Genomic DNA, 15,623 nt, shown 5'->3' on the forward strand with positions numbered 1-15,623 from the left:
TTTCCACATATTATCATTATTACGTGGCACCTCCAGGGAGTCCGAAGACTCATCAAGAGAGGGCATCTACTCTACAACTCGGTCTCCACAACTCACTCAATCCACCAACTACAACAAACCACAACTACACTAACACCATCTATCGCCCACCACCATCACTTTCACAGACAGTCACAAACATCCATGCCTATGGCAGGATTCGAACACACAGCCTTTTTAGTTGGAGAGCGGATACGCTAACCACTTGGCCCACCAGGCCATCATATATCATATATCCTTTCCTTGCAGTAGCCTTTATGTGATTATCAGGTGATTACTTCATGGTCACGTTCACCAAGAGGAGGAAAATATGACATTTCATTCTCTAATGCAATGATTAGTGCTGCTTGGGCACTTGTCAAGGAACATATATAGCAGTATTGTATGTGTATGATTAAGCAGCCTATAAAGGCCTTTTGAAGACAGTGTAAGAAAATAATTAGCTTCACAAAGAGCATAATTAGACTAAGAAGGCAAGGTAGTGAGGAAAGAGAAAGCAGTATGAACAGTGCTGATCTTATCATGCTAAGAAAAATTCTGGAGAGAGTTCTTTTGATACATAACAGTTAAAGAAAGAATGATTATGAAAAGAATAATGTTAGTTAATGGAAATGATAGACAGTATGCACTGCTAAGTAGATGCTGATGAGTGTAATATTGCACAAGGCTTCAGTATGAGAGTGCAGTTATGGAGAGGAGACTAGTAATGATTGAGCAGGAGGTATGCAAGGAAGTAAGTAAACTTGATGTCAGTAAAGTGATAGGTCGTTGATATATTACCAGATATGTTAAGGGAATAAAACACATGATGATAACAAGCATGCAAAGGTACTATTAGCTTTTTGAATGCTTCAGAGATTTCGACAGCACATTAGCATGATTGCTTAACAAGAGCTTTAAAAGGTAATGTATGATCTCATAAAAAATAGAAGCGGAATAAAATTGTTCTAACTGTATGTTAAAAGCTTATATTACAGGCCAGTGGAATGGTGTTGTTATTGGGGTCAAAGAGAGGTTGATAAAGACTGAAATCCAGAATTGGATTAATAATGGCAGGATTCTTTGTGTCAGAGAATGACCTTCCCTAAGTGACTTGGGGAAGTTCATGTTTTACAGACTGATAGATATATTGTACATAGGAGAGATATGCTGTATATACAAAAGTATATCTAGATCCTTCAGAGATGGACATTTAAATCGAGGCAGGTGAAATTGTATCGAAATAGACTAGTGAGTTGGTAGGATTTGTGACTGGCTGACCGGTACCTGCAGGCTTTGTATTGAAAGCCCTAAAAGCAGAAAGCCACTGATAGAGTGCTCCAAGTCTAGTTTTCAAGTCATTATTATGAACTTAATGCACTTAGCATAGGTTTAGATGGAATATGCAGTTGTTTAATAATGTAGATATGTAGATAATGCATTATTGATGAGAAAACTTATCTTGTGACTCTCCAGGACACACTTGAATAGAATCTGTGGCACATTACTTATCTACCAGTTCAGTATTTGAAACCTAGAAAGGCAAGGTTGAAATGTTATATATTCAGTTGATGGGGGAATGTAAGTGAAGGTCGCAGAGGTGAAGTGGGTGTGATGGTAAACGAGGGCATGAAATTCAAGGACCATGTTGCAAAAATTGTGAAGCCAATTGATATGTAGAAATAAAGAAGTTATAGCCCCACTGTAAGATCAATTTGGCAGCATTTGAACTAGTGTTCACTAGGATCTGTTCACTTGATTTTCAGGATACAAAGATTTTGGAACAGGTGTAGAGAAGAGCGAGGACAGCATGTCTTTTTAATGCTGTGTTTGAGGACAGGTTGAAGGAATCCTGTCTGTAATGCCTGGTGTATAGATGGAGAGGAGTGAGAGAGGTATGATTTGATTACACTATACAAGGTGGTAAGGGAGGATTTGTACCAAATTAATGCAGGGAAATATTTTTTATAGGTTGAAAAGAAACTGGAAAGCTGAGTGGTTACCATATTCACTCTCCAACCAACAGGTTGCTGGTTCGAATCCCACTGCAGGTATGGATGTTTGTTATTGTTTTACCTTGTGTACTGCTATAACCTTTGATATGGTGCAGTATGACCTTTGCTGTCCTTGTACGATTAAAACCCATAAATCATCACCATCCCTGAAAGTTGTGCAAGTAGGGTATGAACAGTGTTGTGAGGAGCAGATATTGTTCTTGGAGAGTAATGGGTAATTAATAAAATTAATTACCCATTACTTTGGGTAATTAATTTTGGTAATTAAAAATGGGTAATTTTTAATAAAAATATTAAAAAAATGTAGCATTAAGCTTTTCAAGTTGAAAGCTACACAACTTGAGTGCTGTGGCAAAGCATGACAATGATAGAAAGTTTCATTTCTTTCAGATATTTTTTTATGCAGTATTATTTCATCATTTTCATGCAGAAAATATGCATTTTCAGCATGGTTTGATTTATTTCTGAATGGTGTTATTATTTTCATCAGATCTCCATAGTGTTGCACAACTCATCAGGGAGATTCTCATACGATTCATCTCATCATCCTTTGAACTCAGTCACGGCTCTCTGCAAAAAAAAATATATTCTTCACATCCTTTTTCTACATTTTATACATGAAATTGACCAACTAAACATTTTTAGTTAGTAGATTTCATTGCTTACTCAGTTGTGAGACAACAAAAGCTATGTAAAAATGTTGTCTCTTAACTGAGACAATATTTTCACATGAGACCCAAAGTTGCTTGAAGAATTATCATATTAGCCTACCTGTAGTAGAAAATGCTATAGGTTACCAATCTCTCATGATTGGTATATCATAAATACATAAATAACATGTAATGGCTCTAGAAAAGAATGTTCCTTTTCTGGAATATCACCTCTTTGTAATTTGCTGCTACTTATCGCATCAGATAGCAAATCTCCTATTTGAGATACTAATCTAACTCCATTTCTTTAAATTTAAATGCCAATAAATCTTTGCGCAGTCTATCAAAGGCTCTCAAAATTTAGGTATAATGCTACCTAGTGTAGCCATAAATACTGTTACAAGTTGAACAGAGCATAAACCTTTAATCTCTCAGTAGATCTTTTACAGCTTTCAGTGCATTCAACCCACATGTATAATGTGCATGTAGCCACACTCAATGTTTGAAATGCCCCCTTTTGTCTTCACACACACCTGAAGTCTGTAAAGCCACATATCGATGGCAGCATGCACAACATTCAATGGAAAAGCTGCCACTTCCTACCCCAAATTCACCTTCAGCCTGGCAATGCTGGGATGTTGTTTCTTGTAGGCTACTCTCTCTCAGGCTCTGACCACAATTTGAAGTCCAATGGATTCAGATCGGGCCAATGATATGTGGTCAGGCACATTTGCCTCAAACCACTGTTTTATGGTCCCTACCTTGTGCGCATGGGCTGAGTCCTATTGGAAACTCTGCCTGCCAACTGTGAAACAAGGTGTTATTCATCTTGTTTCACACCACATACCACAGGTTCCAGCTGGTGTCTTGAAACACTTTGGTGCAGAAATGCAGCTTGAATCACCCTTTAATGTGTTACTTCCCACCAAATCATCACTCACATGGGATGATGACCTTTCTAAATCCTGGGTGCTTATGGTACATGCTCTGCAACCATCTAGAGCAGAGGTCGGCAACGCAGTGCCTGCAGGCGCCATGGTGCCCACAGTGAATTTTTAGTGCGCCCTCAGAGAAATTATTGTAAACTGCTTTGGAGCTCGCAGCGGTAATTTTGCAGCATAGATCGCAGTATATATCTGAGAGATACATTCATTACTAGTATGTGTTAAAATGCAAGAAAACATAAAGAAAAAACACTGCAAATATAATACATGATGGTACAAATTAAGTGAATATTAAATCTAACATTATTTCATAGCCGAATATAGAAACTACAAGAGTTTCGTGCCGAATATATAGAAACTAAAAGTTTCGGTGGATGCAAGCATAAGTAGTAAAGGTGGAGCAAGCTCCAGACCTCTTTCATTAGTATTTTCCATAAATGTAAAGCACATCTTGCAGAGGTCTTCAACCTTTTTAATATGAAGAGCACAATATGAAATTTGAAAATTACGGAGGGCTCATCACACAGGCATTTTTTCTTTCATTTCAGGCTTAGAAATTCTATGATTAGTTGTTTTTAAGAAAAATGAGATTTTAAATTTTAACATTATTTTATTTACCTCGCTTTTACAACATATTTTTGTCACATATGAATGAATATAAAATACCATAAAAAATAAAAATAAAAAAATGAATACAAAAAGAATATTCATATTAACAATTAGCATGTATCTGTCAGATCATATGCCTTGCTTAATCATAATGGCAATTGTATTTTTTTATTATGCAATAATAGTGTGGCTATTTCTAAAAAAAGTAATATAGAAAGACATTTCAAAACCATTCATGCCAATTGTAATTTTAAGTTTAATTATTTAAAACAGGAGGAGTCGACAACACAGCACCTGTGAGTATCTTGCCGCCCGCAGTATTGCACCCTTCATATTAAAAAGGTTGCCGACCACTGATCTAGAGCATATATATGATCATTTTGGCAGTTAAATGACTCTTCAATATTGAAATCTTCTCTTATCTGTGAAGAGTATGTCTCTGTTGTTTGCATACCAGTGGGAGAGGTTCCTGGAGAGTAAAAGGAGGATAAGATAGTGCCATTGCATAAAGGTGGTGAAGGTAGAATGGAGGAATCAGATTATAGGCCTTTTTATATTTCTTCTGTAGTTAAGATTTTGGAGAAATTGTTAAGAACCCATATACAGAATTGTGCAGATTAGGACTCTTATTTATTCAGGCCAGCATGGATTTGTTGGGGGGGGGCTTTTATTTCAGCAACCTGGTTATCTTTTACAACAGACTTAACAAGTGACAAAAGACATACTGCCATTTTTTTTTTTTTTCATCATCTTATATCCAAAGTCATCACATGACTTTGGATATAAGATTAGTGGATTGGATTGGTAACTGGCTTTCAGATAAACTTAATGTTGTGTATGAGGGAACAGCATCATTGAGTAGGAGTCTATAAGGAGTCCAGCAACTTTCGGTACTGAATCATTACTGTTTTCACTTTTTGTCAGTCATATTATCACATGACTACAGAGAGATCATTCAGTTTGCAGATTATGTTGAGGCTTGGGAGGGTTATTAATAATAGTGCTGGTGTTTGGGTTCATCAAGAGGATTGGAAGAAGCTGGAAAGGTGGGTAAATGAATAAGATGCCACTTCTTCTTCTTCAACCTTCTGGTTCTGTCCACTGCTGGATGAAGGTCTCCCCCATGATTTTCCAGATCACTCGGTTTTCTACCTCTCCCATCCATCTCACTCCTGCAATTTGTTCCAGTTCATCTCTCCACCTTCTTCTCGGTCTTCCTCTTTTTCTTGCTCCATCCATTGGTCTCCACTCTGTTCTTTTTCTAGTCCATCTCCTGTCACTGCATCTGGCAATATGGCCAGCCCACCTCCACTTAGCCTGTTTAATGTATTTTACAATATCCATTACACCTGTTGGAGATCTTATCCAGATATTTGTCTTCCTATCTCTTAATGTTATTTTAACATACTTCTTTCCATGCGATGTTGTGTTGTTCTCAGTTTTTTGTTTAGGGCTTCTGTTAAAGTCCATGTTTCTCCTCCATATGATAGGACAGGAAGTATGCACTGGTCAAAAGCTTTCCTTTTTAGACTCATAGGGATGTCACTTCTGAATATGTCTCTCATTTTCCCATAAGCCATCCATCCAAGGTGAATTCTTCATTCAATCTCTTTTCTTTGGCACTCCTGAAAGGATTGTAAATGGGGGGGGTCTTTTTATTTATTATTTATATATCTCTTTAATTAATTGGCATATCTTATCTCATCTTATCTCTGCATCCACTCTATATATATACTTTAATGCAATAATTATTATGTACTTCTAACTATTCTTCCTTACCACTCTTTGGTATCTCTTTAAACTGTACTGCCTTCCGCACTTGCCTTCTTATTCTTTGAATACCAGAAAATTTATTTTTGAAAAGCTGCACCACTGATGTCCATTTTCTAGTAACAAGAAGTGTTAAGTGCGTCCAATAGTTTTCCCATTACATTCAAGTTATCCCTGATTAATTAATATCTGCAGTCATGGTCTACTATCTATCCTTTACTATCCTTTCTCGTGGGTTCCTACTAATAGGCTCTAATATTTTTTCGGAACAGTGTATCAAAAAATTAAATATCAGGCAACACTCTATTAACAACACATTTATTTACCACAAAACAATTTACACTATTATTGCAATAAATAAAAATTTGTTTAGTTCAGCTCTACATAAAACAGTTAGCTTAGAATGCCTTTGCAATTCATGAAAATTATGTCACATAAATAACCACTCTCTTCCAAATACAAGTTACTACCCTAAGCAATGGTACCTATTAATAAACTGTTACTTCTTAACTGTTATGCACATAAAAAAAATATCATTACACACAAAAGCTGTTTCCTTCCAATACTAAGATAATTCTGTGGGCAAAATGCACCATTGACAAACAGTTACTCTCTGACTGTCACACATGTAAATTTCTATTAATTATTAAACATCTAATTTTCAACCATTAACTCTGCTCAATTTCATCAGCCTCAACTTAACAGTCCACTAATAAAGTTCTTCTGTAATAAAAATTTTAACAAATGGATTAACTCACTTTATGGCTGCTACCCACTGTGTACTTGGCTTCGAACTGGAGTCCTGACTGTTTCCTCCTGAATCAGGTTTTTCTCTCCCTGCTTATGCCGGCGTCAGACTTGTTGACGACTTTCTGAGACGGTGTCCTCCCGGTGCACGGGCGAAGATTTTCAGCTTGAGGAGTATTTGCATGCACATTGAACGTAACGGAGCAATCCTTTCCTGCTCGAAAATTCCTTCTCCTCGGACAGTAGCTCCCGGCGAAAAGTTGTCATCAGGTCTATGCATTGCCTGGCAGATTGGCTCCTATCATCTTTTCTTTGAGGCCTCTGGCTTGACTTCTATTGAAGTCGTGTCCTCGATGGCTTACATCTGATGGACAACCCTTGGCAACGTCTCTATAACGACCTCTGGACAACCGATGAAGAACTCCTGGAACCGATACTCGATCTTCCAGCCAACATCTTTTATTCGCCTTCTTTCGTTTTCCCATATCACAAAGATATGGGACCCCGAACATTTCAGTGCAGTCCCTTGTTCTTCCACTGACGCTGACCCTTTCTTTGTTCTTCTTGTGTACTCCTTTAATCCTATTTGTTTCGGGCAGCGGACATTCGTCTGAAGTTTGTCAGTCCATTTAACACTGACTTTGAGTATTTACAGGTGGACTTCACAAATTTTATGTCCTTATAAGGAGCTAACATATACGGTTTTCTGGTGGCAAGGTATTGCCTTAGTTCAACACATTCTAGAATTTTCGTTTTAGGGCAGCAAGTATGGACAATTCCCATAGAGATTATTTACATTAACAAACTGTTTTAACTATACATAGACATACAGGTTACAATCTTACTGGGCTTGACTTCTGTAAAAATTTATGTAAGGCTTTCTGGCATTATTAAGTTACATCAAATTTTTACAGGATAACAATTGGCCCAAATATACATATGAAGTAACTTATTCTATTTCATGGTTTTCAACTTTAATAGTTCTATGGTTTATGTATTTATGCATCATTATTTTTGTTTTTTCTCTATTTATTTTTAATCCAATTTGTCTGGAGGCTTCATTTAACTGATTTAGCCTTTCTTCCAGATCTTCAAGATTATCTGCTATCAGGACAATATCATCTGCAAATTTCAGATGATGCAGCCTTTCTCCATTTATGTTTATTTCTTTTGTTTTCCAATCAAGGCTTCTAAAGACTTCCTCTAGTGAAGCTGTAAATAATTTGAGAGATATGGTGTCGCCTTGCCAGATGCCTTTTTGTATTGGGAACTTTTCACTGTTTTTATATAATTTAATTACACAAGTTGCATTATTGTAAATATGTTTTAGTGTTTCAATATATGGTTTTTCAGTTCCCTGGGTTTCAAGTGCTTTTAGTGTTGCAGATGTTTTAACTGAATCAAATGCTTTTTTATAGTCGGCCAGACATATGGGTTTATTGTATTCAATTGATTTTTCAATGAGCTGTCTTAATGTGTGAATATGGTCCAAAGTATTGTAATTCTTTCTAAATCCAGCTTGTTCACAGGATCGCATTCCCTCTAGTTTAGATTTTATTCTATTATTTATAATTTTTGTGAAAACTTTATATATGGTGGGGAGTAGGCTTATTAGGTCTGTAGTTGTTAATTTCTTCCTTATTGCCCTTTTTAAAAATTAATATTAGAAGTGAATTATTTAATTTTTTTGGAATTTTTCTCTGTTTTAGGCATTTATTAAAGAGTTTAGTCAGCTGTTTGATGACAGGGTTTCCTCCTAGTTTTAAGAAGTCTACCATAATTCCATCTTCTCCTGGGGCCTTTCCATTCTTCATTTCCCGCAGTGCCATTTCCACTTCACTTGTAAGATCTCAGGGGCATCATGTTCTGCCTCACTCGAGTTAACCATAGATGATTCTTGGATGTCCCGGTCTTTGTCTTCATAGAGTTCAGTATAAAATTCCTGAATTCTTTTGATTATTGCATCTCTTTTTTTTATAAGTTCACCATTTTTTCCTTTTACAGCAGCTATTTCCTTTGTTCCAACTGATAATGTTCATCTTAGGACCTTCATATTACTATTGTTTTTTATTGTTTCATCCTTTTACGTATAGTTTTACAAATTTCTGCATATTCTATTTTATTGGTGTCATTCAAATCTCTTTTCATATCTTTTCTTTTCTTCATCAGATCTAAGGTTTCCTGTCTTAGTTTTTCCTCTCCTTGGTGCCTTTTTACACCTCCTATTTCTAGTGTACAATTCAAGATAGATTTTGTTAATATTTCATTAGCATCATCGATGGTAGTAGCTGTGCTTAACTTTTTTAGTTCATTTTTGAGTGATTCTCTATAACAGCTTTTATTGTGGTAGAGGTTTTGTAGATTCACTAAATTGGACTTTTTTCTTATGAGCTTATTCCGTTCCCATTTTTTGTTGATCCATACTTTTGCCCTTAATAGTCTGTGGTCACTTCCTGTGTTAAATCTATTAAGCACTTCAGTATTATTTATTATATATCTTCTGTTGGAGAGGATGAAGTCTATTTCATTGTTTGTCCATTTGGGCTTCTCCAAGTCCATTTTCAGTTGATTTTCTTCTTGAAAAAGCTGTTCATAATAAAGAGGTTATTTTCTTCTGCAAATTCAATGACTTTCTCCTCTTTCATTCCTCTGTCCAAATCCAAATTTACCGATGGAGTTCAGATGGTCATCTCTGCTTCCAATTTTGGCATTAAAGTCACCCATTATAATTATGTAGAATTATTTAATATGGATTCTAATGTTTCATAGAAATCTTCTATCTCTTCATCTGCTCTGGATGGTCCATAGTTGGGGCATATACTTGTATAATTTTCAGTTGGTGTCTTTCATTTATGAAGAGACTTAGTTCAGCTATTCTTGATGTTATTTTATTTACAAGCAGGAGATTGTCCTTGATTGTTTTATTTATTAGGAATCCTACACCACCAGTTGAGTTTCTGTCACATTCACAGTGATAGAGTAGATGTCCATCTTTTAATTGCATGAGAGTTTCTTCTTTCCTTCTTATCTCTGAAAGGCCCACAGTGTCCCATTTTATATGTTCCAATTCCTTCATCAGTTCTTCCAATCTATCATCCTCGCGTAGAGATCTGCAGTTATATGTTCCTACTAGTATCCTTCTATCATTGTGCACTGTAGGTGGACTCATTGTAGCTAGTGGAGATTGTAGCGTATTTTTCGACCTAGACCCTCTGCCTAAGTCCAGGACGCGTCCCTTTTTATGCTGGGCAACGGACGAGCCAGTATATAATTTTCCTATTTTATTCATCATTTGCATTGTCTTCATGGGGAGGTATTTCGCCTTATAGCACCACGCTGGCCAGAGGGGTTGGTGCGTCACAATAGTGCATAAGATGAAATGACACAGCAAAATAGGAAAGATTCACCCCTAGCCCTCGAATACTCTAATAGCATTGGGGGTATGGAGCAAGAAGAGAAGAAAGAAAGACGCAAGGAAGGAAGAGGAGGGACCAGTCTACAGATAATATAACAGATGTATATTACATGAAGTAAGGGATGCCATTTAAATGCAACTAAATGTGTAACATTTTAAAATTTGGATTCCACAGATGGGATTGGTGAAATTTGAAGTTGAGAGGACATACTGCAAAGGTTGTGAAGACATCTCAGAGAATTGCTGAAGTATTAAAGACATTGACCATGAGAGATGAAAGGGTGGTAGTCCCATTGTGTAAAGCTGTGATCAGACCACATTTGGATTTTTGTGCACACAGATATGGTGACCAGATCTGTGCATAAAATTTGAAGGGGATGAAGCAGCCTTGGAGAGGATACAGAAATAGATAACAGATGCACATGCAATGAACTATAGAGTTTGATGGATAGAAAGCACAAAGAGAAGGATATGTTGAGACATTTAAGATTTGTTAAAGAGTTCTTATTGTATTAACACAGGGGAGAATTTTCATCTGGTAGAACAAGGATAAGGTGCTACCCCTGGAAGTTGTAAAAGGAAGTAATGAGTAAAAGAGTAAGAAATAAGTTTTTTGCATGGAGAGTGGAATGAATTGCTTGAGAGGGTGGCAAAGTGCAAATGGTGGGTAGGTTTAACTCCATTGAGGTTTAAAAAATAATAATTATGTATCTTTAATAATTTTAGTAATTTACTATAGTATATTTCTTGATACAACATCCTGTAAGTGGATTTGTATCAAAAGCCTTTTTTTTTTTAATCATGAAACATTTAGACATGAGTATTATTGTGTTATATTGTATTTCTCCATATTTTATTATTGATTTTTGTGATTAAAAAAAAAGCATTATTTTTTCAAAATTCATTATCTGTGCAGAATTTAAGTAAATCTTATTCCATTTGTGTGTTCAGTTATTTCATGGCATTTTTGACATATTCCTTATTACATTGTTTGCAATCAGTTAAATAATTCTACTTTTGAATTTGTATTGTTTGTGACAGAAAAAAAAACTAAAAAAATACAGATGGTTGCATATTACTAACCACTATTTTTTGGGAAGGGAGACGTTGTAGGTAGAATAATTAGATATTAGAATAAGGGATCCAATGTTCAGATTATTGGTTAAACTCTAGATAACTGACAATGAAAGAATCCATAGTTTAGAAAGGTAGGTTATTAGGATGGATATTGGATATTATTAGGTGTCATAAAAATCATTATTTATTAACCAGATAATAAAGGTGCTATAAAACAAACATAAGTAACAAAATTGATTAATTCTTGGCATTGAATGAAATACTGAAATATGGAAAATTTTTAGTGTTTTTACTCCTCTAATTCAGAATCATTATAAACAGTAGCTTTTTTCTATTCCTTAGGTATTTTATCTTTAATGATTCATTATTTAGTTATCTTCTTCAAAAGAGGTTAGTATTTACGAATATATTTAAAGTAAGTATAATCATTAAAAAAAAAAAAATCATCATATGTAAAAACACGAGCAAAGTTTTGGGAAATCAATAGGTGGCCTCTAATTTACAAGCCACATCTTACCTGGCTGGATTTATTTTTATTGCTGTTTTTATTATCAGTATTGTTGGCAGCTGTTATTGTGTTTGCTGGAATATTGGGAATTTCTATTCTCAACAATTACAACAATAGCATTGGCTAATACTTCTGTATTTCTCAGTAATAGCTCACTTGTTTTTTTTTTTCATGTGATGTGTCTTTGATACTTTTTAGATTTTTTTTTTTTTTTAGACTGTGTATATTAACCAGTTAACCTTTGGTTGCAAAGAGCAGGGGCCTTTGTGCAATTTTTGCTTTTTATCCTTCCCCACAACCACTCCCTATTATATTCCTGCAGTATATAAATTTTCAGAGGATATTGACCACAGTAAGAAATAACTGTATTCCAGATTTGGTCCATATCAGTTGAATAGTGCAACTAGTAGAAATATCTGCACAGGAAGTAATTTCCCATGCCACCTTCATTCATTTTACTCTCATTGCACCAAAATTCTTAGTAGAACTTAAACATTATAAGAAACTATATTCCAAATATAGTCAAAATATATTGAACAGTACAACTGGTAGAGATGTCTGTAAAGGAAGTGACTCCCAGTCATTTTAGTCTGATTGGACTTTTTTTAAAAATAACTCAAGCAATGTAAGAAACAATTCACATTACTTTCCTCTTAATATGTTTAAGTCCAATGATGGTTATCACAGCTAAGTAACTTGGCCTTATAGAAACCTAACTAATGCTGTGATGAGGCATGTGATGATGATGTCCAATGATGATGTATTCTCTGTCCAATTTCTTATGTAGGATGGAAATCCTACATAAGAAATTGGACAGAGAATACATGCTTTGAAATATACAGCAGACTACACAGATAGGATTATATTCTCTGTCCAATTTCTTATGTAGGATGGAAAACACCAGTTTCCAAGAGAAGAAACCCTGCTTAATGAGCTCCTCTAAAGGCTTTTTGCATACTGAATAGGATTCATACCCAAAGGACATCAGCAATACCACTTAGCTACAGCAGCTTGTACGAAATGATGAAATTTTTAATTTTAAAATTAGTTGACGGTGCACTACACTGATGTTTGCAAAGGAGAAGAAGAAAAATTCTTGTACTCTTTTTGTATTTACAGAATACTAATACTCTAGTTCTTTTATTAATCTTAAATTATGCTTCCAATTTGGCAAATTGTGTCATTTTCAATGCTAGTGGCAAATAGATGCAATGAGTCACTAACATTCTAGTTAAACTAGAATTGCAGTAAGTTGTATACAGTTAATAATAGTGGGTTTACATACATGCATGACCTGTATATTTCTTATTATCAGAAATGGAATGTATTAACAAAACAAAGTGTATGGATTTTCACCATGTTTTAATTGTAATATAACTTGATTTATATATTTATTTTTCATGTATAACCTAAATAACTGTGTATATCTTAAATTAGGTTTCTGTGCGGCTGTGCGATGTTAATTCTGGAAAGAATGGAGCACGTGCCTTGAGTATTGTTCTACCATGTTTAGTGAAATCAGGTTTAAGTAGCCCTGCAAGTGAAGTAAGAGCCATCAGGTAAGCAAGTTAAACTTTAATACATGATGACATATTACATTTAATTCTAAAAGTAATATTATTTTGGAATACTTAAAATCAAATACAGTGGAATTATATAAAAGTTGTAAACCTTTACATAATATATAGTACATTAATATCATGGGTGGACTAAGAGTTTTTCTGTTTTTTATTTTATTTTGTTTTATTTTATTTTATTTTTTTTTTTGTATTTTTTAAAATGTCTTTTTTTACATGGTCCAGAAAGCATGCTGAAACTTAGAATGACCAAACATTGAATTTTTTTCAAGCCATTAATGAGTGATATCTATCTACCACCTAAAGACAATCGCATACATCCATGTCCCTGAAAATTTCTCAATCTGTCTTCATAATCAGTATTCCACAATCCTGAAATCATTTTAATACTTTCCATTATATCAGAATCACAATGGAAACTAGGAGACCAGACCTGTACATAAAGTCCAAGTGAGGACTTACGAGGCCTTATAAAGAGGCAAAATGACACGCTTATCATTACATGTCAAAGTTTGTTTCAGAAGTACAGTTGTCTCTTGAGTGGTATTTGCAATCTTTGCTACATCACCCCTGTACTTCAACTTCCTATATACTAACACTCCAAGATCCCTAGCCTCATCAGTTTCTTGCAGTATAATCCCACCAATATTATACGACATTGGATCTAATCATGTCAAAGTTCATGACTTTACATTTACTGACATCCATTTTCCCCATGACCACAATTCCAGCCTATTAATATCATTCTGCATGTCAGCTGCATTCCCTAGCAATGATTACCCTACCTATCTTTACATCATCAGCAAATAGTTGTATGTTGTTAATTACAAAGATAATAAGCCGAAAGGCTATTTTACCTATCTGAAATTTTTACTTATCTGGTCATGCCATATATCTCAGGCAGGTGCTATCAGACTTGGACAAATTATATGAACTTACATTCTTTATAAAAAGTTAAAAAATCAATTTATACAAACACATTTGATTACAAATTCTACTTATATTTAGATACTCATTGCTTAACTTAATTTTTTGTACATACATGTTTACTAATTTATCTCTCTTTGATTATTTATTAATACCTGATGCACTGCTATAACCTTGGATGTGGTGCAGTATGATCATTGATGTCCTTCCAGTAACAAATGATAAATCAACCAACCTGCCTAATCTCTTAAGAAAAGAGCCTGCAAATCTGTCTGCTGTCAGACCAGTTCAGCCTTTAATTTAAGAGAGAGAGAGAGAGAAGGAACTCTGTGAAGATTGTATGTGTAAAATAGTAAAGTAGCTCATGCCAGAGGTTACAAATCATCATAAGCTATTACCAACTTTTAAAATTTGATCCACATAATCTACATTCTGAAAAATTCAAAGTATGGATATTAATTGCTTATTTTATGTTTTGACAAGAGAAGATGTATTAGTTCCTCCACACCCTTGGGCATTTGTTTACAATACTTATTACTTTTACAGCTATTATAGCCTGTTTTTGTTTAGGAGTGTCCCTTATTTTAAATACATTGGCTTTTTTACTCAAAAAAAAATTTTAGGGCATTATAAGTATATTTAAAGGAAAATATAGCAGAATAATTGAGGAAGAAAATTTTGTACATACCTTGTTTAGATGCTAGGATGCTCCATATTTCTGCTGTTAGGCTGTTAAAAAAAAGGATGGGGGGTTGGACGCAAGGCGGGAAGAATAATTTTGAAAACCCAGGTTTTTTCTAAAATAATATATATACATATATATATTATTATACTTAAGGGCACATCTTTGAGGAAGGGGAAGGGTTTTATGGGAAAACTGGGGTGGGGGAGAGCGTTAACGGAGTATGAGCGTTATCAGTCATGTGACCATCATTGGAACGTTTTCAGGATGAGTGTAGGGCTATGCCACAACCGCATGTTGTATCTGCCAAAAAAAGGGCATTTGTTTTCACTTATTGGTCGGAGGCGTGACCTGATTTGGAAATTAGGTAGGGTCGGTTATTTTTCCATTTCTGATGCCAAGTTGGTCCCTCCCTCATTAATCATCATCATCATCAGTTACCCTTCAACAGGAAAACTCTTCTACTCACTCACTGCTTTGTGAGAGAAAAATCCATCTTTCTCCTTTCTTAACCACTCACAAACTTAATGTACATAGATGCCCCTATAAATTTAAGCTGATATCCTGTAACACCCTTTCAGAAACTTATAGACCTCTATCATAGCATCCTTGTTCTCTTGTTTGCAATATTTTCAGTCCATATACTCTTAATCTGTCCCTAATCATCATTCTGTAATCCCAAGA

The 15,623-nt window shown here is 35.0% G+C and overlaps 1 protein-coding gene across 1 annotated transcript in view; it reads left to right on the forward strand.

Moving 5' to 3' along the window:
• The window catches only part of LOC150095553 (proteasome adapter and scaffold protein ECM29), a 691,438-nt gene that overhangs the window by 473,987 nt on the left and 201,828 nt on the right, over positions 1-15,623 (forward strand). The window contains exon 31 of the mRNA XM_090409825.1: positions 13,191-13,312. Coding sequence (XP_090265951.1) covers positions 13,191-13,312 — 122 coding nt within the window. The remainder of the gene's footprint in view (positions 1-13,190; positions 13,313-15,623) is intronic.

This window comes from Typopeltis vanoorti, chromosome 20 (genome assembly GCF_054136105.1).
Source record: "Typopeltis vanoorti isolate ZY-2024b chromosome 20, IOZ_Tvanoo_1.0, whole genome shotgun sequence".
Taxonomy (NCBI): Eukaryota; Metazoa; Arthropoda; class Arachnida; order Uropygi; family Thelyphonidae; genus Typopeltis; species Typopeltis vanoorti.